The 25,356-nt window shown below is 41.1% G+C and overlaps 3 protein-coding genes across 4 annotated transcripts; all 3 read right to left on the reverse strand.

The window, feature by feature from the left end:
* Positions 1-2,420: 2,420 nt before the first annotated feature.
* On the reverse strand, positions 2,421-16,707 carry LOC111959009 (collagen alpha-2(IX) chain). Its single transcript, XM_023980405.2, has 26 exons — positions 16,381-16,707; positions 13,770-13,854; positions 13,373-13,438; positions 12,143-12,276; positions 11,898-12,035; positions 11,576-11,629; positions 11,378-11,431; positions 11,079-11,132; positions 10,715-10,768; positions 9,374-9,427; positions 9,035-9,088; positions 8,692-8,745; positions 8,494-8,547; positions 7,329-7,373; positions 6,938-6,991; positions 6,784-6,837; positions 6,384-6,437; positions 5,518-5,589; positions 5,387-5,422; positions 4,992-5,036; positions 4,842-4,874; positions 4,239-4,385; positions 3,911-4,087; positions 3,727-3,817; positions 3,497-3,574; positions 2,421-3,288 (listed from the first exon to the last, which is right to left on the reverse strand). Exons 1-26 carry the CDS (start codon positions 16,399-16,401, stop codon positions 3,077-3,079), a joined length of 1,974 nt encoding a protein of 657 aa, XP_023836173.1. The 5' UTR covers positions 16,402-16,707; the 3' UTR covers positions 2,421-3,076.
* Positions 16,708-17,646: 939 nt separating this feature from the next.
* On the reverse strand, positions 17,647-21,127 carry snrnp48 (small nuclear ribonucleoprotein 48 (U11/U12)). The gene is made up of 9 exons (XM_023980650.2): positions 20,803-21,127; positions 20,366-20,479; positions 20,030-20,090; positions 19,816-19,896; positions 18,947-19,132; positions 18,708-18,829; positions 18,499-18,602; positions 18,204-18,371; positions 17,647-18,037 (listed from the first exon to the last, which is right to left on the reverse strand). The coding sequence occupies exons 1-9, from the start codon at positions 20,950-20,952 to the stop codon at positions 17,959-17,961; spliced, it is 1,065 nt and encodes a 354-aa protein (XP_023836418.1). The 5' UTR covers positions 20,953-21,127; the 3' UTR covers positions 17,647-17,958.
* A 572-nt stretch (positions 21,128-21,699) lies between these two features.
* LOC111959120 (uncharacterized) lies at positions 21,700-23,607 on the reverse strand. 2 transcript variants are annotated; one of them, XM_023980566.1, is made up of 4 exons: positions 23,249-23,607; positions 22,277-22,630; positions 22,088-22,169; positions 21,700-21,979 (listed from the first exon to the last, which is right to left on the reverse strand). In XM_023980566.1, the coding sequence occupies exons 1-4, from the start codon at positions 23,424-23,426 to the stop codon at positions 21,907-21,909; spliced, it is 687 nt and encodes a 228-aa protein (XP_023836334.1). In that variant the 5' UTR covers positions 23,427-23,607; the 3' UTR covers positions 21,700-21,906. The 2 variants fall into 2 exon arrangements, with proteins under 2 accessions (XP_023836334.1, XP_023836335.1); XM_023980567.2 differs by having other exon boundaries at positions 22,277-22,603; positions 23,249-23,606.
* Positions 23,608-25,356: the final 1,749 nt, after the last annotated feature.

The raw sequence follows: 25,356 nt of genomic DNA on the forward strand, positions 1-25,356 counted from the left end.
GTCCGGAGACAGAATCAAGACCAATGAAAAATRTATCTAACACCGAGTCAAGACCGAGACACTCAATACAGATGTAGGATCTTAATTTGATCACTCATTTGTTGCTGAGAATTCACCTGCACAGCAGGAAATGAAAACTTGTGTATTCAAGGTTTTAAAAGTTTTCTAAATGTTGTAATTTCCAGACTTGATTTGCCCTAACGAAGAATTTATCATCCCTTACAAAAATATACATTAATTATAATCCACATAATAATTCACATTTCCTGTTGCTGCAGGATTATTTTACTGCTGAAGCAAACTGGCCTCGAGACCAGACTCAAGTAGTTCCAAACACAAAAACCGGGATTAYAAACAAAAATACAAAACACAGCAGAATATAAAGTGGACAATATCATGTGGGACAACAACGCACATCTTTTGAGCTTAAAATGAAGAAAATTGGCMCACAATTGTAGGAGGAGACCCTCCTGCAGTTTAGAATCCGTAGCGTATTACAGTATAGATAACTGCATATTATCAGAGCTCTATTCGTATCAAAATAAGTTTTGATTTTGAAATACACAAAATAACTTATTATTTAACAACTGTCTTCTTCTGTTTATATTTTAGKACTTGGGGCATTCCTGATTCTTTCGGTCTCTATGATCATACAATTTGTACTGTAGATGTGGTCTGAGGGGCTTCTCCCATTGTTGGTCCTAGATTGTTGGTCCCCAAAGAACCCAGATTACATCCTTTATCCTGCCAATGAAGAACAGTTGTGCATTTGTAGTGTTTGGGACACACTACACAAACTAACATCAAAGTTGAGCCAATAATATTATAGACATCTATCTACTCAGGACCTTTATTGCTTTTTGAAGGAAGAATATGGCTTCCGCCACCAATCTCCAGACTCTAATTGCATGTTTTAGTCTCATTGCTGTCTTCTATGCACTTTTTTACCTTTTGTTTCAATACTCTGCTAACTAAGTTTACATGTAGGATGGGTGAAGTCAACATCATGTAGTTTCACCTAAGAGAGGAAGAAAGAAAGCCATAGTGTTTTTTGACTGAACACAAAATTAAACAGGAAATGTGTTGCTGCTGACCACTGCCTCATGTTGTGCCATGTAGACAGTGTTATTTATTACATATATTTATGAMGCTATTTATTACCTATTAATTCTAAAAAGCACAAATTACCAAAGTATGAATGTACAATTAGCTAGAAAAACAAGCTGTGAAATGCTCAAAACGGCAGTACTTCAATATGCCTTGGGACCAATGTCAAATTGTATGTGTTTTTATGTCCCATCAAATTAAGGAATTTATTTTGCAAGATTTTAAGAATATATATTTTAAGTAGTGTCCGTTTTTAAAATAATATCCACTTTGCCTTGGACCATTTTGTATTGGTACAAATATAGCTACACCTACTGACCCCTAGATCAGACAATAAGCTTAGAGACAAGTGACTCAATGAARTGGATAGATTTCACCAGGTATATTTCAGAGAGATGTACTGTAAAATAGTGTTTAACACTTGGTATTAATAATACTTATTACCTGCCCCCAGTCCATACAACCAATTACTTTTATATTAACTGACAACCATCATTTTACACACATTAAGAGGAGCCCTTTTGAACACGAGCAGCGTTAAACAAGTGACTCAATAGTTTATTTTCTTGTCCGTTGATGTCATGTATGTGTACTTTCGTAGCATAGTTGTACACCATAATGTTTTGCATGCTTTTGATGAGACTATCACCCATGTTCATGTTCTGCTCATTTTCTAATCTGTCCTGTGATGTGGTGGTGATGCATWAAAAAAAAATGTTTACAAACATTGTGACGCTTTTCTATCAGCGTTCTGATTTCCAACATATGTACACAAAAGTACAAATGTTAAGAACACGTGTAATATAGTTGAGTTTACAGGGCTATGTTTCCGCCTTGTAATGTGTTGGGATGATTCTCAATGAAGATTGACAATGACAAAAATATCAGTTAAGAGGTGATAGGAGTTGAACATCCTGTTCATGTGAAAGTTATTATTCATGCAAAATAAATAATGACATAAATCTATTTAATAAATCAAAACCTCCATCCAATGAATATAGCCAATTCATTTAATCGACAGACATTTTGTGCTGTCCTACAAATCATTGGCAGATTATCTAACTCTATAAATTCCAGATACAATACATACTGTATAACAAATGTCAATGTATTATTTTTAATATGAAATAATATCAAATAGTACGTTTTTATTTTATTTTATATTGATCAATGTTATCTTGTCTGTGAACATCTGTAAATGGTAAAAAAAACGGAGTTCTTTCGATTAACCCGAATAACATGAGATGACTGAAAGAGACCACATTCTCAGAAAGACACTCAAACTGTGGCGACAAAAAAAGTGAGGACTCATCTTAAGAAAAGTAAGACAGAATTTATCTAAAACAGTGATATTTCAGAACACACAGTACATGTACTTGCGATACTTTACAAAATTATTTACATAACTTTTTATTTTCAATGTATGCGCAGCATTGTTGATCATATCAAAAACAAAACCTGACTGGTAGCCAGAGACACCTGCAAGTTTAATTTTCTGCCAATTTCTTTTAGCCAGTTTCTCAAGCCCCTTTACTTATGGTTTGCTTGGAGGAAGACAATTTAATTTTTAGTTTTAGCATAAAAAATTCAYAAGGATTGTTTTGGCCTAGAAAAAAAAGTGATCAATTATGCCTAAACATTAGAGTTCATTGGRAGCCTTCATCTCCCTGTGCAGAGTCCAGCGTGTCCCACCAAACCCTTTCAACACTGGTGAGCCTCATTGAAAAATGCTCGGATGAATTCCATTTCAATACCAGTCATTACAGGAATTGAATTAGCTATGAAATTCAAAAAGATCAACGCTGTACACATTGGTCATTTCCCAGTTCAAAACTCAATGTCAACTTCAATTCCTGGTATGGCTGAGATGTGAATGGAATTAACCCCAACGTTGCCATGGAGCGACCGTCCAACATGACCCCTCATCGTGGACCATTCCTTCACCCCTTCCTGAAGCTCCTTGTTGGGGTTAGATCTTGGGGCTTAGATCGCGGGGTCCCTTCACTAGGCCCTGCTCCTTGCGCATCACAGGCGCGTGAATGCTGCAGTCCCGTGCCTCACAGAAGCCGGGCACTCCTGCGTTTCCCGCCATGCCAGGCTGGCCTAAAGCGCCTGTGAAACCACGGGGCCCTCTAGGACCTGCCATACCGGTTTTTGGCTCGGCTGGGTGGCCTGGCAGCCCTGTGAAAAAAATAAAACAATTGGAGGTCGCGTCTTAACAGTTCTCTTGAAAAAGAAGACTTCCTGCTAACATAAATGTTGAATAAGAACCACACAATCCCTTTTGAAGTGAATCTGGAAGTGAGTTACAGATACTTTCCAACAATTCTAAGACAAGCAATTTTGAGGTAGACCTGAGAGTTTCACACCAGTGGAAACAGTGTCCTACCTCTGAGGCCTTGATGCCCATCGTGTCCTGGCAGACCTTTACCAGGCTCACCCCCCTTTCCTTTCAGACCTTTTGTACCTGTGGAGTAAAACAGAGAGCCTGTGAGTGAACTCTGAAGCTAACACTACAAATGTGCTCCACTAATTTTCACTTGAAATGAGCCTTTGTGATCAGGAGTTTTGTTTACCAGTTATCAAGTTTGGTTGAACTAAGACAATTGGAGTACATACCTCTTTCCCCCTCTGCCCCCTTCTGACCATCCACTCCYGTGTCCCCTTGGATGCCCCTGCCTCCTTTGACTCCAGCTTTGCCCGCTTTACCCTGAGAGAGAGAGAGGTCAACAGAACTTATTATCATTTGGAATAAAGGCTTTCCTTAGTAGATAGGGGTTGGTTTGGGGGCTGTGTGACTCACGGGTTTGCCTGAGTCTCCAGTTGGTCCCCTGGTTCCGGGCGGCCCAATGAGTGTGCGGTTGTTGATGGGGCAGCCTTGGGAACACTTGGCCCGGATGGAAGCTGCATACTGGGAGATCTGGGCTGTCACCACTCCTTTACACAGCTGCAATACCTGCTCATCTGTCAGCCCAGGGCCCTGAGGTCAAAAAGCAGGCAATCAATCAACCAAGCAACTAAACAATCGATCAATCAATCATTCAGTAAAAGTTATTGCTAGATATGGGTCAATGTAAAATAAGGGGGAGACCCTTCCTCCAGGCAGACTGGAGTTAGCTCCTGATACGCACAGGGGCACCTGGCACTCCTTTAGGTCCAGAGCCACCTTTGACGCCCAGGTCACCGCCTGGACCTGGCTCTCCTCTGGAGCCTGGGATGCCGGGGGGTCCATTTCGTCCAACAATGCCATCAGGGCCGATGGTACCTCTCTCCCCTTGCTGCCATTCAGGGATGAGGGGAAGGAGGGAGACAGAGAGAGGGGGGACACTGTTCAGTCACTGAGTGCAGAAAGCCACGATTTAAACTCAATTATCTCAATACTTCTACCTAATAAAATCATTTAATTCTCAATACTTCTACCGAATCAAATCATTTAACTCTCAATACCTCTACCTAATTAAATCATTCAATTCTCAATACTTCTACCTAATCAAATCAATTAATTCTCAATACTTCTACCTAATCAAATAATTTACTTCTCAATACTTCTACCTAATTAAAACAGTTATACTAGGATTTTATAATGTAACAGGAACTCAACACTGTACAGTATGTGCTGTTGTGTCTGCTGTCATCTAGGAACAACCTATTGTGTCAGTATTGTGGTTTTTATGTGACATAGAATGAGTTAGGGTGAAAAAAACTCATACATTCACAGAATGAAGTATACAAACCTGTCCTTTGTCACCATGTGCTCCAAAACTTCCCTGTTTGGAAAGAGGAACAGAAACATTTTTAGTAAGATCAAAATCAGTCCCACTACATCAATGGAAACAGGAAGTAGACACATGAGTGACGTCGCCTCGGCATTGTCACATGATTACCTTGTCTCCTTTCCCTCCCTTCACTCCAGTTCTTCCAACCCCACCCTGAGGAAGGAACAATCAGCACATGAGATGAGTCAGTAAGATGCCATGGCAATGATAGGACTGCTTATTACAGCTTATCAGTCACAAAGGAAAGACCCAAACATAAACAGTAGATGACCAATACACATCCACTTTCACTTACTGGTGTGTGTGTGTGTGTGTGTGTGTGTGTGTGTGTGTGTGTGTGTGTGTGTGGTGTGTGTGTGTGTGTGTGTGTGTGTGTGTGTGTTGTGTGTGTGGTTGTGTGTGTGTGTTTTGATTAACTGTGAGAAACTGTGGAGAGACTGGTAATTTTTAAAGCGCAAAGTCCCTGAAAAAAAATTTTGGGGGGAACGTAAATAAAAGGTTACCTTCTCACCATCAGGACCTGTCTCCCCTTTGGCTCCCTAGAAACAAAGCATGAAATCAACAATTACATAATCATCAAAGTGATGATAATTGTAGTGGTAATGAAAATGTTTGAGTAATGACATATACACACAGGCTGAGCCTGCAGGCCTTTAGGTCCTGGTTTCCCTGGAACTCCTGCATCTCCTCTCTCTCCTTGAGGCCCCTATAATATGAAATATATATAGGTAAACTGCTGCAAATACTGTACACACACACTTTAGAATGAGAACCTTTGTTCAAAAATAGGAATTTTGTTGAATTTCCAATGACAGATCATTCTTAATTGTCTAAACTTATAACAAGATACACGGTACTATTGTCATAACATCTCTGACAGTTAAGCTGGGTTTTTTAACTAAAAACAGAATGACCATCTGTGTTTTTACCTGACACTGAAACCTTTTCAGGGACTTTACCAACAGATCTCCTGTTTTCAGGGACTTTACTAACATATCTGTTACCTTCCTGTTTTGACTGTCAACAATATCACATAGCTATTTGTCCACCCACACAAAACCCTCAAGCAACATGGAATTTAAATCTAATTAACAACAACACTGAGGGGAATTTACTGAGGAATGTGGAAGTGACAGTTTATGTACTGTGATCTGTAGTCTACTGTGCACATGTGATTGAGATTAGAGCACCTCATGTAGTGGTTATAATTAAATAGTAAGGCCCGAGGAGGTGTGGTATATGGCCAATATACCACGCCAAGGACTGTTCATAAGCACAACGCAACACGGAGTGCCTGGACACAGCCCTTAGCCGTGATATATTGGCAATATACCACAAACCCCGAGGTGCCTTATTGCTATTATAAACTGGTTTCCAACGTAATTAGAGAAGTAAAAATAAATGTTTTGTCATACCCATGGTATACGGTCTCATATACCACGGCTGTCAAACAATCAGCATTCAGAGCTCGAACCACCCAGTTTATAAAGCCTGTCTTACCCCAGCTCCTACTCTCCCAAGAGGTCCCCTCACACCACGATCCCCTCTCGCACCCTAAGAGGGAAGACCGGMCATTATTCACAAAGTATTCATATTAAAAGTATTAAAAGTACATGTCCACTTTTAGTTTATTTAGTAAATATTTACTTAACTCTTATTTTCTTAAAACTGCATTGTTCGTTAAGGGCTTGTAAGTAAGCATTTCACGGTAAGGTCTACCTGTTGTATTCGGCGCATGTGCCAAATAACATTTGATTTGAATAAATGTACTGTACAATATAACAAATTACATCCATGTCATAACAGCAGAACAGGTCAACTAGACATGTTTGGATTATATATCTCAGCCATTGTGATGATGTCATCCTGATACCCAGCATGCAATTCTCCTTCACTTTACCTTTTGTCCAAACTCTCCAGGAAAGCCGATCACCCCAGGAACTCCAAGAGGACCCTGGAAAATAAACAGTAAATGTAGTTTGTTAGGAGAAATCCCATCGACAGATTCCTTACCTATTTATTACTAATTTAGTGGTTATCATACTGATACTCACATCCTCTCCAGGCTCCCCATCACTGCCTGGCATGCCCCCTGGGCCTTGGTCACCCTGAGAGAGAGGAATGAAAGAGATATAAAGAAAACAGAAATTGGAAGAGAAGAGAGCAAGGGAGACATTGCTACTACAGTATCAATCTAATCTCCCACGCAGAGGACGTGCTATAGTTATGGCCAAAAGTGTTTAACAGCCACATGACTCACGAAATCAACAATAGCAAAACCTTCAGTGAAAATAACAGTATGCAGTTTAGGGAAAACACCCATAAACACACAGACATTTTGGGGGAACCAGARTAGTTTCTGTGAAGAGTAAGGGCCAATTACTTTTGAAAGCAACCACAGTACTTTCTGTGAAAACAACACTACTCCTCTCCCCCTAAACATACCTTGTGACCGGTCTCTCCTCTGCCTCCTGGCTCTCCAGGATACCCCTATAAAACACAGAAAGAAAAAGCATGTTAGTAAAATTATTGGTCTCCCTCCATGTAGGGAATAGCATAGTCTTCGTAGAGAAGGACAAACAAGAGGTCCAAATGGTATTTTTTGTATTTGGTATTTTTATTAGGATCCACATTAGCTGTTGCAAAGCAGCAGCTACTCTTCCTGGGGTCCACATGAAACATGAAACATAATACAGAATGACATAATACAGAACATCATTAGACAAGGACAGAACTACATACATTTTTAAAAAGGMACACGTAGCCTACATATCAATGCATACACATAAACTATCTAGGTCAAATAGTGGAGAGGCATTGTGCCACGAGGTGTTGCTTTATCTGTTTTTTGAAACCAGGTTTGCTGTTTATTAGAGCAATATGAGATGGAAGGAAGTTCCATGCAATAAGGGCTCTATATAATACTGTACGTTTTCTTGAATTTGTTCTGGATTTGGGGATTATGAAAAGACCTGGTGGCATGTCTGGTGGGATAAGTGTGTGTGTGTGTGTGAGAGCTGTGTGTAAGTTGACTATGCAAACAATTTGGKATTTTCAACACATTAATGTTTCTTATAAAAAGAAGAAGCGATGCAGTCAGTCTCTCCTCAACTCTTAGCCAAGAGAGACTGGCATGCATAGTATTTATATCATCCCTCTGATTACAATTAAGAGCAAGACGTGCCGCTCTGTTCTKGGCCAGCTGCAGCTTAACTAGGTATTTCCTTGCAGCACTGGACTACACTACTGGACAATAATCAAGATTAGACWAAACTAGAGCCTGCAGAACTTGCTTTCTGGAGTGTGGTGTCAAAAAAGCAGAGCATCTCTTTATTCCGGCTAGACCTCTACCCATCTTTGCAACCATTGAATCTATATGTTTTGACCATGACAGTTTACAATATAAGGTAACGACAAGTAATTTAGTCTCCTCAACTTGTTCAACAGCCACACCATTCATTACCAGATTCAGCTAAGGTCTAGCACTTAAGGAATGATTTGTATCAAATACAATGCTCTTAGTTTTAGAGATGTTCAGGACCAGTTTATTACTGGCCACCCAATTCCAGAGAGATGAATGGTGTGACGGATAGACAGACATCCATCTTACATTATAGCCCATCTCCCCATGGTCTCCTGAGAATCCAGGTGCTCCAATCTGACCCTGTGGAAGAGAAAGGATGAGATGGAAGACATTTTAGACAGGGGAAATGGAAGTTGAAGTCATAAGATAAAAATAAAATAAAAAATTGTTATTCAACCACGGTTTAATTAACCATGGTCACAAAGTGAGGTTGAAAGGCACTACCTTTTCCCCTTCTGTTCCCTCAGGACCCTGATTCCCTTCTGCTCCAGTTGATCCCTGAGAAGAAAGGTTGGGGGAAAAAATGTCTCAACATGGCCAGAACAAATAACAATAATTTGTATGTWGTTTATATGTTAAATGGAAATGATCACATCACATAGCCTGTTTGAGGCTTTCACATCATACGGTCTTGTATTGCTTCTAATGAGAGCTGTGTAAGGAGCTGARTGCAGAATTGATTTGAGCATGTTGAGAAGACAGTGTGTGCTGAGTTGTGGTAGCAACTCTGAGTGGTGGCAACAATTGTGATTGGATAGTGTTGAGTTGTGGTGGCCACCATGTTTACCTTGATACCTCCAGTTCCATCAGGCCCACCAGGCCCTGCCTCACCAACTGGACCCTAGAAAAAGACAAAGAACTAAACACATGAGTAGGGCCAGACAGAAACATGCTGGGGATTTTGTACCAAATTTTCTTACACTCATTTGAGGAAGCACTTTATTTTACACTACAGAAATGACCAGGTAGTGGATTTCCTTAGAAAACCCATGGTACAATGGTAATTACACAATAATAACCTATGGATTGTTTATTTGTTTATTTGAGATGAATTGAAAAAAATCTCTGATATCAAACCAAATATGGTACCTACAAAACATAACAGCTGCATTGTGTCAATACTCACAGTCTCACCCGTTACCCCGACTCCGCCGCGTGGCCCCTCCATACCGATGTCACCCTGTTGAGGATAAGGAACACACTCAGGCATAGAGACAGTTTCAAATTGTCATTGAAGATTTATTTTGGTGTAATTAGCTGATATTTGTGATGGAATAGTGGTATTCTATGATGTCATGCTGGTACTCTGTGATATCTCTGTGGTACAGTGGTGGTCTATAATGTCATACCTTTTTGCAGGTTTTACCTGATGGATGCGGTAAAGAAGTCAATGAAATGCAAACCATTCCAAATGACCATATTGGCACACATTCATCAACTCTGATCCAACAAAGTGGATATTCGTAACAGGGTCAATGTGGTTACTTAGATGCGATTTCGATATATTTGTCTGTTTTCTCTGTATAACATTTACACGTTGTCCTTTTTCAGGTTTAGAAGTGACTGCTAAATGCTAACTTCCGTTCGTATAAGCTGGCTAGCATAGCTAGCATACTGAAATCGGTGGTGGTAGTCAAAGTCGTTTTTAACTGTAATACAGTTGATTGACATAAACATGTGTTGGGGTTGACAACCATAAAACCATTATACGCCAATTTTTACCTCACCATAGTGTGAAATACACATATAAACAATAGGTTAAATGTAGGATATTTTTGCTACGGGCAATGAGAAGTTTCAGGATCTTTCCCCCGCGGCCCTTTCTCCCACTCGTTTCCATGGCAAATCCATTGTTTTGGTCAGGTTCGATTGACCTCAATACTGCATCTATGAGGATTCAAACTGAATTGTGTGGTGTCAGAGTGGTTCTCTGTTATGTCATACTAGCGATCTGTGGTGTCTTATGATGCTTTCAAGACAACTCAGAATCTCAGAAACTCTGAGTTAAAATGTAMCTATGTTTTTTGCGTAGCGCTTCCTGTTGGTCAATTCTGATATTTTCCAAGTGGAAAACTCAGACCTCATCTTTCTACAACAAGTTTTTAAGAGTTTCTGAGTTCCAAGTTGTCTTGACCAGCAATACTGGTTCTCTGTAATGTCACACTGGTASTCAGTGATGTCATTTTGGAATTCCTTGATGTCATACTGGTTCCATGTGATRTCATATTGGTTCTCGGGGGTATAACAGGGGTTTTATGTGATGTCATGCTGTTTCTTGTAGGTTTAAACTTTAGTCRAACATTATGGTGGCTTKGGCTGTTATTAGTGAACATTCRAATAAGATTTTGTGAAGGGCCACATTGTTTTTGATATGGGGTTATAATGGCTTTTTAGGTAGAGGGTGATTTTGTTTGATGTGATACATATTTTGTAGGATGCCGGTCTGGTTTTGAGGAAGGGTCTTTACCTTCAGTCCTAGCACCCCATTCTCACCTGGATCGCCAGGAAGACCAGGCAAGCCCTGTAGGAGAGAGAAAGAATGTGAGACAAGGTGCAAAAGAATGGAATAAAGTATAGACCAAGAGAGAGAATGAGAAAGGGTGATCATAGTTGTTGAAGCTCAGCCAGTCACCTCAACTACACAACAGTGCCACTCTCCAGTTCTGAATAATAAAGAGATCACCATCTACTGGCCATAATCAATATAGAAAAAGTTACATTGCTTGTGCCATGTTGCAGAATTTAGACCAGAGCATAGAAACAGATCAGAGCAAAACAATGAAAGAGAGATACATTACATCTGTGATATCCTCTAGAGGCCTCTTACTTACCTGGGCTCCAGAGAAACCAGAGGCACCGTCCTCCCCATCAGGCCCGGATTCACCCTGTAGAGATGGCAAAAGTCAATATAGCTGTTGAGTCAAGTTCAAGTGTAATGTTGATGCCAGACTTTGTAGTTACAAACATTCCTCCCAGGGAGATACTGTTTCTCTTTTGAGGTTGTGGCAAGCGTGTTTGCCGTGGGGTTGGGAAACCTGGGTTCAAGCCTCGCTTAGGGAGATGGATAGTGTCTAAGGCTGCTTTGGGTATTTGTGTGAGGTCTTTTATTTCACTTTTTTGACTTCCTCACCTCAGGCCCTGTGTCTCCTCCTCTTCCTAGAACTCCTTTGAATCCTTTGTACCCCTGAACACAACACACAGGAACAATATCAACAGCATTCCTCCAATAGGGATATGACCAGTGATTCATTGATTAAGCACAATGGAGGGTGTAATTTGGCATGCACTATGAATTTGATATAGTGATTATACAGCAATTAACACTCACCTCCCGTCCTTGAGCCCCAGGGAAGCCATCTTTACCTTGCAGTCCTCTGGCTCCCTAGTTGGACAGACAGATAGACAGACAGACAGAGACACACAGACAGACTGATATTTTGTTTAGTCCAGAAAACAGAAGGATACCACAGGATGGTGGTGGATGGGGTGAGCTACCCCCATACAATGCAAATCACTTATGGACCCAGTGAATGCTATATAAATGCCATTTAATCAGTATTAATCAGCAAAGTACATGCATGTTTGCTGTTTATAAGGTTCTAAATTCCATTTGCATGGCGTTGAGCGTTAGGTTAGAGCCTTCGTCCTACCTTGGGCCCTGCAAACCCAGCGAACCCTGGYTCTCCTGGCTCACAGTTACAGTCTGTTGGCCCCTCCTCCCCCAGAGAAGCCTCCCCACCATCAGGGGCCTGGAGCGACTCTTCGTAGGGCTCCTGCTCGTATGGCACCTGCAGTTATAACATGATATCAACTTACATGACAGAACACAATGTTACATGACATGCCATTACTAAACATTACACATAACATACTTTCCCCCTTGACTTCGCCTCACCTGTGTGGTGGTGGTGTAGGGGTAGGAGTCCTCTGTGATCATGCTCACGCTGGTGGGKGCTGGTGCATAGGGGTCATATCCAGATGAGGGTTGYTGCTCCTCATAGCTGTGAGTGTGCTCCGGTGGGTATTCCTCTGCCAGCGAGGAATGTCGGGCGGTGGAGGGGTTTAAGTGAGGCAAGTGAGAGGGAAATGTTTGCATTCTACAGGTTAGTTCATGTCAAAGGAARCATCATACCATAGAGTTTGTACTGTAGTAGTAGTTAGTGTCTGACTGTAYACCTAGTGTACTTACACGGAGTGTACAAAACATTAAGAATACCTGCTCTTTCCATGACAGACTGACCAGGTGAAAGCTATGATCCCTTATTGATGTCACTTGTTAAATCCACTTAAATCAGTGTGGACAAAGGGGAGGAGACAGGTTAAAGAAGGATTTTTAAGCCTTGAGACAATTSAGACATGGATTGTGTATGTGTGCCATTCAGAGGGTGAATGAGCAAGACAAAMGATTTTTGTGTCTTTGAACGGGGTATGGTAGTAGGTGCCAGGMGCACTGGTTTGTGCCAAGAACTACAACGCTGCTGGGTTTTTCACGCTCCACAGTTTCCCGTGTGTATTAAGAATGGTCCACCATCCAAAGGACATCCAGCCAACTTGACACAACTGTGGGAAGCATTAGAGTCAACATGGGCCAGCATCCCTCTGGAATGCTTTCGACCACTTGTCGATGACCTGAAGAATTGAGGCTGTTCTGAGGGCACTCAATATTAGGAAGGTGTTCCTAATGTTTTGTACACCCAGTGTATATTTTGGATCCAGGTGGGTATTAAAATACTTTATAATCTGACCACACCTCTGTCGATTTCCATCCAATGATGTATACAAACCCTGGATTGCTGATGCTATGTATTGGCCATTGAGAGGCTTTGAAGCCACAGGTCAGCCATATTGGCACTGCCCAGTAGGAGCAGTCCTCCATAGGAATTAATGGAATTCTACAGTATTTCAATTAAATGTTTCAAGGGCAAAATTACATGTATTTAAGTATTTTTGTGTTGCAGTGGGGACAGACTTTGTTCCCACCAGCAATTCACATTATTCATGAAAAATGATTTGGTTTGTTGATCCATATAAGCCATTTGGAGGAGGCATAAAGGGGTTCTGAAGGCTTGGACCAAACTCTGGCTTTTGACTAAGGGAAGGGACTTTGCTATGTTGTAGTTATTACCTGGTTGTGGGTATCCTGAATGCTCATAGTTGTCGACCAAGGAGCCCTCATAKGTGTGTTCATCACCTAATATGAAACAAAACAAYAATTGAACAAGCCTGAAACAATAATTGAACAAGCCTGAAACCTCCCCAGTAAAATGATAGTCTGTTTACAAAACAAATTAGACTGTTATTAGATAGATAAACCAATGTAATGTTTGTACACAATTATCAAAAATGTTTCATTGTGGTGACATGAGAATATAAGTCTATACATTTTAACCACAATCTAGGTCAAYTGAAATAAAATCAAGATATAACCTACTGTTTTTGCTTACCTCTAGAAATGTGGATAATTTGCAGTAGCTATTGTCGCGAAGGCTAATGGTGCTAACAGTGCACGTCAGGCAGCTCACCTGAGTGGTAACCAGAGTACTCGTCCTGCGCGTGGGAGGGGGGGATGCACAATAGGAGCATGAGCAGCSGCGAGATAACGGACACCTGTAGAAAAGGCGGGAAAAACAAAGCAAGGTTAAAACGACCATGTAGGCAGTAGCCTATTTCGCCGCCGCTATAAAGATAAACAAAAGCTAATGGTTGGAAGACCTACCTTTGTCGGAAGATGGAAGACCTCTCAGCTCAAAATGAATAGCCTGCGGGCGCTCTTATTTCGTTACACTTTTAACTCCTTAAATGAATACATGTTTTGAGGACGAAAAATTAGGTGACTGTAGACGTCTAAGCTAATGAAGKCTAATGGATCACTAAGAACGTTTTATACCCAATTATCATAGCCCTTTTAAAATGCCAGCTATATCTTCCTCTGGTGTTGTTTACGCACATAACTCCTTCAACTAAAGACCCTGTTTTCTTGAACTAAAGACCCTGTTTTCTTGTCTAGGCATTCGAGACATGTATTAATTGCCCACTTGTAGGCTATGTAACATGTATGGATAATATTCAACATATATATCGTTTTGACTAATTTCTTTAAAAAACATCAGATTTCATATCAATCATAATATGACATCTGTAAGATCATAGGTCTATAGTCATATATCATATAGGCTTGCAGTAAGCCTAGGCTACAGTTGGAGTAGGCTAAAAGTCTAAAGGCCTATGATGAATCTGCTAAATAAGAAAAATGCTAACTTTATTTTCATAAAACTGTATATACTGTATGACAAGCAGCAAGTGTGTGTATCCTACTTCGAAATGAATTCACAGAAAGCAACAATTTGTGGGGTTGTTGAAATAAAAATTGGGCTGCAAGGTGGCCTATCAGACCATCACTAGAAAAGTCGAGGGGAGATGACCAAAGATGGTCTGTGGTTGGGTAGTTGGCCGGAATATTTGGTCACTATTTGTTAAAAGACACACTGGAACATGTCACGAAGCCTACATTTCTGGTATTGAGCCATATGGCTAAATCATGTCCAAAAATAGAGTAGCTTCTTTTATTTTCCAGAGAGAAAATGGGCCAATAAACTGAAGTCACATCCTTGGATTAACAGCAGCCTATTGGATGTCACATGACATGAGACATGTGGGAGGAGATTCTGCAGGGATCAGCCATCCARGTGATAGGTTTGTATTATGCTCTGTAGATTYAGGCAAGAGCTCATCTGTGCCTTGAACAAGATAGAGATGAGAAATACAGGCTCAAAAAGCTCTTTGTTAGGGTAAAACCACAGGGTGAGCCACAGCAGTTCTCAGGCCCTTCTCACATTCCAGGGCACTTTCTCTGTACTCTAAAGGCTCTCTTCATCCTACTCATCTGAGATGGTAAAAGGCATTTTCTCTGTTTGCTGTGATGTCAAGCAGCTGTCTGTCCACCATGAGTCCACCACTTTCCATCCATGCCATTTCCAKCTTTTTATTCAAAACTCCAAAGAGGACATCAATAAAACACTTGTGCAGTAGTYTATAATGGACTYAAATMAATTATTAAAAGACAATGAATAAGAGCACCTAAGCAATAAATACATGTCAGTGTATACATGACAAATGGTACTCAATGATAACACAGATAATTTAGTCTGTTGAAATAAACCAATTGATTTGGAGTATTCCATTCATTACCTGGGCAAGTACCCAGAATGCTTTGCAATGTAGAGTTGACGCCATACGTCTGCCTGGTGGTGTAAATCGGTGATCACCACCGACCTCCAGGTCCCCTGGGACACTGAGGTGCAGTGTGGRATACAGACTGCTCACTTCCACTAACCTTAATCCTTCCATTTGAACAGTTAGTAGTCATGAAAAAGCTTCCTTACTTAGGCTAATTCTCCAATATAATCACTATTCATTGAATAGTAATACACTATCCACAAAGAATTGCTGCAAAAAATAAGAAAAGCAACTGCTTCCATCTGTATCCAGAGTGTAAACTGAGATCCTGAACYTCTTGAATGATGCAAATTTGATATTGTTAATTTATATTTATCTACCGTTAACAAATAAACATACATTTACCCAAACTGTCAAACAACAAAATMACCTCTCAAAGTTGTAAAGTTTTAAGCTTTGTCGGTTGACTTGCTGTTGTGTGCAGTGGAGTGCTCTGTAGGGTAAATAAAGTCAAATCGGCACATTTCTGAGAAACGTACAAACTAAAGTAATTACCTCCTAACTACCCTTAATTCAGAGGGAACACAAACACTGTTAGGGGCTGCATGTGACCCACTAGGCTAATCATCCTGAAAATAGGTCACATAGTATTTAATTTAAATGCCTATGTATATTTAGGTTTCTTTATGCTCACAACACACCAGCTAAATCAGTCCATGTCAAATACACTCTCACACAGTACCAAAAATAAACCCTCATTACCGTATCATTACACAACCAATAGTTAGATTAGGTTCCTCAATCCAGCATCACTAAGTACACCACCTGCGGACCAGAGAACCTAGGCCCAAGAACCACACTACACAATTGGACCAAACACAGCGTTCACATCCAGAACCTGGCGTAGCAACATCTCAGAAACCTTCTTAGACCATGATGCCTGCTCTGCTTGCTTACCTTCACCCTGGGGGCTCCCATGGTGCTGGTTATGTCTGTTTGGTTCTGTATAATCCACTGAGACCAGACCCTCACTCAACGTATTGGATAGTCCAGTTAAAAAATAAATAAAGACAGAAAAGCCCAGTTTATTTCCTCCCTGAACTGTGCTCTTTACAGCATTCTCACTCCCCACTCACGGCACTGGTTCCCCTTCCTCTCGCTCTCTCCCTTGCTCTCCCTCTCTCAGGGTTCCATAAGGTTCTCAGGCAGCCTCTTCTCCTTGACAGGGTGAGAAATACCTGAGTCTAACCCTAACCCCAAATACACACAGGGACAGAGACCAAGACAGGAGAGAGAGAAGAGGGATGAGAGAGTAAGGAGAATATAATAAATACAGAGAGAGGGAGGGTTTAAAATAGAGATGAGGAGACTAGTGCAGGGTACATTTTGTTGTGAGCATTTTAGTAGACTGACACAGTTCTGCAGGTCGCAAATACCCCAATGACTAAAAACATTCACACGTTGACATTTGGAGCTATGTTCAAGTAGTACAGTAAAGGTTAAGGTCAATTCTAGTCATTCAGTCAAAAAAATAAATTGACATTCTGATAATGAATTGAATACCAATTTAAAGTAATGGTTTAACAGGTGATCAAACTCAGTACCAATTGAATAGTGTTGTGACCGATATTGAAAAGTATTTTTATCCCATCATTAAAAGACTGCAGATGCACATTGACTCCAGGATTGACCTTCTGTGTCCTTTTGACCTGCTGGTAAAAGTGTGCCAGCTATGACACTCCTGTCCAACATTCCATACAGTACACACTGAGAAATGCACAAACTGCTCTGAGGGGCCTCAACCAATAGGGTTGGCCTGGGMAGGGCCATTTACACCTAAATTACTACCAGTACATGAATATATTTATCTAATGGAAATGTGTAGATGTTTCTGACTATTTCTAGTCGCAATATGGAAAGACATTGACAATTGTTTATGCAGAGTTCTTGCTAAAAAAAGGAAGTAAACCATGAATTCTCAAGTAATTGTGACTTTACAGAAGTMATTTTTCTAGTTCTCTGAATACTTCTAAATAAGGGCCATCATACACACAAAAGCTTTTACACATAGATTATGACCATGATCATTAAAGTACACATATGAAGTTTTTAGTCTCTATTCAAAGTTCAAACATAATGTAGTTTTAACTTTAAACATTTAACTTTTTTTGGAAGTGAATCAAACACAGGGGTAATTGTAAATGTACAACAGAATTCCGAGAATCGTGTTCTAACAGTTTATTTACATTCTGTAATCTAATACAACAGGCATTTAATAACCTCTCAGTTTAAGACAAATGTTTAGAGCTGCACTGTTGCTTTAAAATATCATCATTAGATTACATCAAAGAAAGATTTGTCTGTGAGTCAAACTAAAATATCAACACATGCATACCATTTAGTATGAAGCCATGAATTGGGCACTTAGTATGAAGGCGTGGTAAGTGGTACGCTATTATGAACATTGGAACGTAGCTTTGGTTGGCTCCTTGACCTAATCTCTGGCTTTCCAAGCCAAAGTACTAAACTTGAAAATCACTTCTCTTCCTTTTTCTTCTTTTTCTTCTTTTTCTTCTTTCGTTCATGAGGTCTCTCATCCGGCGAACAGGAATCCCTGTGAATGTCCACACATTCAATTCACCAAACATATATACAGCCAAAGCATTCATCAACCACTAAATGCCTGCAACCAGCCTTGATGGTRACTTCATACAATTAAACACGGTCAGATTTGAATGCATGAGACAATGATATTCAGTCAATCCACTACTCTGACTCACCTCTTTCTCTTCTTCTTGCTCTCCTTCTCTCGGCTGCGCTCCTGGCTCTGCTCTGGGCTGGGRTCTTTGCTGCGGTGGCATTTGTGGTGGGAGCCGTGTCCATCTCTGGAGCTGACATGAGATTGGCGGGACTCTGTGGAGGCAGACCGCCTGTCCTCAGACCTTCTCCTGAGACAAACGGTTCAGTGGAGTCAGTTTTTATTTWATTTTTTACATGCTCCTCAGATAAGTATTACAGTACTAATTGGATTTTGTATGAGCCGTCATGTAGGTAAGAAAACAATTGTTGGATTACCTATGAGGGGCATGTTTGGACTCTCTAACCTCTTCCTTCCTCTCCTCCTCTTTCCACTGACTGGACAGTTCAACAGAGTGGACATTAATTACCTCCCGAATCACCTGCAGGATTCATGAAAAACATAGCCAGATATAACACACACACACACACCTCAAAGTAAAGTACATCCATTAACATTCTATTGAAACAGTCACACCCCCACACACCTCAGTGTAGGACTTCTTTGTGTTGTGGACGTTCTTGGCTCTGTAAGACTGCCGCCGTCTCTTGTAGTCCCTCATCTCAGCCATCAGCTCCAGGTGAGACTTGTGCTCGTTCTGATCGTTACCTGATGAACAGAAACAAACACAACAGACTCACTGGAATTAATTTAGAGGAGCAATTCATAGGAAAATTGGTTTAAACCATACTACTGGTCTCAATAGTTAATGTTTAATAGGCCTACCCTTTTTGAGCTTGGCCACCAAATCAACATAGAGGTCCTCGTTGTCGGTTGCAACAGCTTGATCCTTCTGTTGGCTGGCCTCCCTTGTCACGTGATCAAAAAGAGCCAGTCGGTCTGCCACAGTGAGGTCACAGATAGCTCGCTTGTGGTTCTGAGGAACTTCTGAAGGATCTGTGGAGTATTCACCTGCAGCACAATGAAAAGGGCTTTACATACACTCACATGCTACAACAGAGTACAGATAGAGTCATGAGAAGTCACTAATTCAAAATCTTTTAAGAACACATTAATCACATTGAGATGATCACTCATCAAGATGATCACCTTCAGTATTAAAGGGTTAAAAAAGAGTAAAGGCCTTTCCCCAACACGTACAGGGAAAATGTGTGCGTTCGTACGTGTGTAATGCCGCCAACAGAGGCAGCATGTTTGAAAGGATATGGCATTAAAGGATACTGCACGGAATCAGTAAGCCTGAACGAGGGAAGAACCTCCTGTAATTACTCACCCCTGTCACTGAAAACAAAACACAGAACACGTAYTGTTGACAAACTCAAAGAAACTATATCATAAAATAAAAAACAACAGCCACCAACAGCCACCAGCCGTGTTAATAATGAATTAATGCATGTTAATGGAGACCTTTTTAGACATGGGCAAGGCACTGAAGACCTACGAGCTTGGTAAAAAAATAATATAAACATTGGTTGTTCTTTGGTGAAATGACCATTAAAGAATAAAATAATAAAAGCATAAATATTTTGTGGGGCATGTATACCACAGAGTCGAACTAATGCTGATGGCCATGAATACAAGCCTAGGGTTTTTATCAGTGACCTAACACTAATGTAAGGGTGTAATGACCTTACTTTGGCTGTACAGTCCCTCTGTCCTAATTGACGGTGCACTTGCTCTTGCTTGTAGAATCACTTGTTGCTGGGTGTGTTTGTCTACAGGTGAGGCAGAACACAAAGAAAGATATGAGACAAGCATTGGACTTCCCCAACCCAGGGTCAGTCCAAGGAATTTTGACTATTACATTAAGTTGAGATTCACTTTGCAGTGGAATAGTGTGACACTCACCCATTGTGAAGCTGGTAATGCTGGCATTCTCATAACACAGAGAGGTGTCATACATCTCAGCCTTGGGAAAGGAAAGGAGTTMACTTTTTATAAAAKCTTTTAAGAACATAGTAACAGATAAGGTTGTTGCATAATTAGGGTGGAGAGTTTTTCCTGATCATTTGACCTCACCACTTTGGTCCGCTCTAGTTATAGGGTCCAGTTTTTCTAGGTCTGGCCCTATGGTCAGGAAAAATCCTTACCCTAATGACAAGCAACACCAAAAGGTGTTGATGGCTCAGTTGATATTTCATTAGAGTATGTGTGTGCATATGTGATACAGTATAGCTCTTTAACCTGTTCCTCATGGGAGTATCCCATCTGGCTGAGTTGGCAGGTGGCTTTGTGTCTCTCCATGCTCCTGCTTGGCACTCTGTGGTTCGGGTCATAGGGGCACACCTCCATCGGCTCCTGTGGAAGGTCATTTACAAGTTATAATCTCATTTCTGCTTGTTGTAGCATGCATGTCATGTATACAGAGACTTAATGAATCTCCCATCATCGATGGTTTTCCCCATTTATTTGTAGGCCTCATATCTAGCTAGCAACACATTCACAACAGATGGTGCACATTTTAAATGTGGATTTTCGGATATTAGCTCAGGTAACGTTATGAAAACATTGATTATGGGGTGAACTAGTCCTATAAAGAACGCCGCGCTTTCAGGGCTAGGAGAACCACCCATCGTATCTGAGCAGTTGAATAAATATAGCTAACTATCTTCCTGACCTACCTGAACTGAGCCGTTGTCCAGGTCCCGTCTCCATCCCAGCGTCTCGAACAGCTCATTCAGTTGTCTCTGGCAGTTCTCGGTGAACTCCGTCAACTCTTCCAAACTTCGCAGACGAGCCTGGAGCGTTTGATTTTCTGGTGAATCGCACATGTCGTAGTCAGGTAAAATCTAAATTGTGTTTACATTAAAAGGGTTTTCCTTACATTTTACTAGTTAATGTCCAACCTATATTGGGTATGCAGATTTTCGAACGTTGTTCAGCACCACTGCCGCATTTTAATAGCGTTAGCTGTGTGGCGCATGTAGATGACGTAAGCCTGACTGAGGTGCATTCTGGTAATTGAAGAATCAAAATGAATTTAAGGTTTAGTTTTTAATTGTACACATTTGCCGCTAAAAGCTGAATTGCAGCATACATAGGCCTACGTAAGTAAGTAAATCACATAAAACATGAGATGTAGTATAAAATATTACATTTAAGCAGCTTCACAAAGTAAGGTATAGTGCTGTTGTAGTATGTGTCAGTCCGAATAGGGGGAAGGATTCGATGGGTAGATCTGACACTGACGTGTCCTATCTATCGTCTGAGGCAGCTAACGTTATTTGTTGCTGGGGTTTTGCAAGCTTCTGGACAAAGGATCTGCTGGTGGGTGCGGCGGGACTCCACGGACTGCAAGCCCAGGTCATTRCATACAGAGGTGTAGGTTGTGCCCATGATGATTTTGGTAGCATGTCGTTGGATTTTCTCAAGTTGGTTGTGTTGGTGGGCTGTGAGACTTGCCATACTTGAGCAGAGTACTGGAGCACTGGACGGACAAAGCAAGTGTAGACTGTCAGAAGGTCTTGGAAGTTACATTTACTATATCTTCATTAGAAGTTCAAATCAAGACAACAAGCAAAGGTTTTCTTACTTTATTGGGTAAAAAAATTATAATTAATGAACCTCACATAACACTGGCATAAAAAAKGCCTTTAAATGGTAATTCAAATACATTTAAATATTTAAACTACATTTAAATAAATGTAAAATACATTCAAAAGACAAGGCTGACATTTAAAAACACAGAAAGTTCCCTTGCAAACAACTTTTGAAGGAATGCATGTTTAGGTGGGGAAAAGCTGGTCATCGTGCAGCAATATGGTTTCCATCAAATAATTTGGATAGACTCCTTCTGATCTAAAAAGAAAGACATACAAACATTAGCTACTGCATAGCCCTACTTTATGTTTATGTGCTTCAGCAATGTGTAAATAAACCATGACCTTGAATCATTTAACTACTTACATTACTTCAAGTGTCTCTGTGTYCTCATAGGCTACTTCCTCCACTATTTCCACCTCGACTCCTACCATTATTGTCTTCCTCACTGGGAAACAGAAGTATTTGATTAGAGAAAAAAACTACATAGCAGCCATGCTGGATCACCATAGAGAAGAATGACCCTCTTTCACATAAACAGACATATACACTTACTTCCAAAATTGAAGAGAGGGGAACCAGCCCAACTGTGGCAACATCTTCCTGGTCCACTTGGTCCATGCACACAAACACAGCCATGGCCCTCTGTCCTGTGGCTCCTCCATTGACTGCCTAAACAATGCTGGGATGATTCTTCTCCATCAGCACCAGCCAAGGAGGGCTGGTGTGGGGGGACATCCATCCACATTTCAGGGGCATCTAGCCCTGTGTCACTCTGGCTTTGGATGCTAACTAGKTCTGTGTGGACAGGGCCAAAGGGACTCTCGGTACAAGCCCAGCCCCAGTGGTTCTGAACACACTCTTGGGTGAGGCCATGGCCATCTGAAGACACGGGACARAGGAGAGAACCTAAGAACATTTGACAAAAAGTTTCTGTTCATACCATTGATGATGTCTAAAGGTATTCAAGTGAATGGAGAAACCAAGCAAATGGCATTATGTCTGTATGTTGGATAGCACATTAATGAGCATACAAAGAAATGKGAATAGGGGAGATGAAGACTAAACGTGGATAACGAGATGCAAGGAGAGGAGATAGAAGGCTGGGAGAGGGGAAGGGAAGAGATGGAGGAGCGATAATAGTAAGGTGTGGTGAGAAGGGACGACATAAGGTAGGGTGCTGTTCTGTTGCAGTCTGTCGTTGTATCACATGTTTGGTCCTGCTGTCTCTTTGGCCTGCCAATGGGCCTGCCGAGTTTGGGCAAGGCTCTTAGTCACAAGTCATCTGCCCACACTGGCAAGCACGGAGGCAGTGGTAGGTAAGCAAAGTCAGAATAGCAGAATTGGGAAAACATGTTAATTGATACAAACCAGCATAAACCCTGTTTACCCCAAGACAACAAGGCATGCCACTTAAAAACAAACCTAAATCATGGTTGAAACAGACAAKCAATGAAAGTCCCCTGAACTATTTTGCAATGAGCCTGCAATATTCTCTCACAGTTAACTCATACACCTCACTCTTACTTGTAGCATAGCAACAGATTGCTGGATGCTCCCTGGTCCAAATTGCATGTTCTTCCTCTTTTCCTTCTTCCTCATCCTCCCATTGCCTCAGGGTTGCTGAGCCAAGTCTGCCCAGGTGCCTGTGGTGGCGTAGAGGCTCCCCGTTCGACAACAACCAGTTAGGGTTCTGTCCGTACATCTCAATCAGGGCTTCTACTGTATACCAAGGCAAAGAAGAATAACTTTGCGTGTTTGATTCCCTAGTTGATAATAGCAGGTCTATAGGCTAGAGATGAGCCAGATTTGTGCATGGGCTCCGCAGCAGTGCCCTCTGATCCTGTCAGCCGCAGAACAGCTTTTCAGTGGAGGCACGATTCAGTATTTCCTGTCCAGAAAGGAAGTGCACCCCAATGGTTCTGAGACGAGTGTTTCTGATCTTGTGTAATGATGTAATGATGACTCTTGGTGGTCTTACTGTATTAAAATACAACACAAATACAGTACAACATTATTAGCCTGTGGGACAGTTAATGCTGTGCAGTAGCATTAGGAACATGCACACTCACACATAAAATAAACACAAAATACAATACACAATGCAATGGTTGGCCTGGTGAAAATAATGTTGTTTATCACAATAGTAAGACACAGAAACAATTGAGACAACTCACAATTTGGCATCATATTCACTATATGCAAATCTATTACTATAAGTACTACTACTATCTATAGTATTACTTTATTACTTAGAGAAATGCAGTCAGCGCTGCATTTATCTTTGTTGACAAGTATTACTGTCACATGATTGGCAGGCAGCTGGTCACATGTTAATGCAAGGCCAATCTGGAAATAGTGCATTGAGGTGATGAGCCTCAATGAAACTTAAAACACTGGAATGTGCCTGGAATATACCATTTACTTCCTCRAGTGTTCATTTCATGTTAACAAAACATACTCTGGTAAACGTTTATACTTTGACTTCTGTTCAACTACATCCACTATTTTACTCCAAATAAAGGTTTCCAAAGACAACAGCCTAAAACTCAAATTCATCCCTCCCATTGCTTATTGTAAATCCAGACACCCGACACTCCCCTTGTATGTAAAGAAGGGCAAGTCAGGGAAGGGGATACTTTATTTCCAGTTGGTATCACAATGTTATTATTTTCATAGAAATTAGTTATCCTGGATATGGTGCTCCCGCAGGCGGATACCCAGGAGGGGTAAGATCTTACAGACAAGTTTCTTCTATATAAATATGAAGGTAAATGGGCAGGACCATTTAGTTGTCCGGAAGTAGAACTGCAAACCGGTCCTGCATAATATAACATGCGTATATTGCACAGTGTTTTGCGTATACAGTATACTATTTGTTGTATCTAATACAATTTGTAGGCCTGCCTGCCAATGAATCGCTACCATTGGCAAGCCGTAGCATATCTTTTATGCTTGATGCGCCTCTTTGCTCCAGGGATACCTGTTATTCCCTGTTATTGCTCCAGGGATACCTGTGTGTGCCTCTGTTGTATCGAACAAGTGTTGTTCACTTGTTCGATACAACAGAGGCACACACTCTTACAATGTAACAATCTGAGCTGATCAAAAGGTTACATGAAGTGCAAATGCTATGATGGAGTATAGGGCCAACACTTTGTATAAAAAGTTCAGTAGCATATAGGTCGATAGAAGTACTGTTTTTGACTCATTTCACCCAACCCTGGGAGTGGTCAGGTTCACATAATAGCTGGGACTCACGGTCCTGGTGTTGCTGGCCAAAGTACAGTTTGACACTCTTTATGGTGTTCTCTCTCTCATTGTCTCTCTCTCTCTCATTTTCTGTCTGTCTCGCAGCATGGAGGTGCCCCTGCTGGTGGCCCTGGCTTTGGAGGATACCCTGGTCAGCAGCAAGACCCTCTCTATGGATATTTTGCTGCTGTTGCAGGCCAAGTAATAAGACTTTTAGCTTCACATATTGAGCTATCTGCTAGTCTCAACACAGTCAAAACAGCATACTGTAGTCTAAAAATGCATAGCGTTGTTTGTCTCAATAAGTATTTTTTCCCCTCCATCTGTACCAGCACCAGATGAAAAAGAGCACTGAAGTGTGCCACGAGTGCCACGAGTCACGT

Source organism: Salvelinus sp. IW2-2015, linkage group LG35, assembly GCF_002910315.2.
Source record: "Salvelinus sp. IW2-2015 linkage group LG35, ASM291031v2, whole genome shotgun sequence".
In the NCBI taxonomy this organism is placed as follows: Eukaryota; Metazoa; Chordata; class Actinopteri; order Salmoniformes; family Salmonidae; genus Salvelinus; species Salvelinus sp. IW2-2015.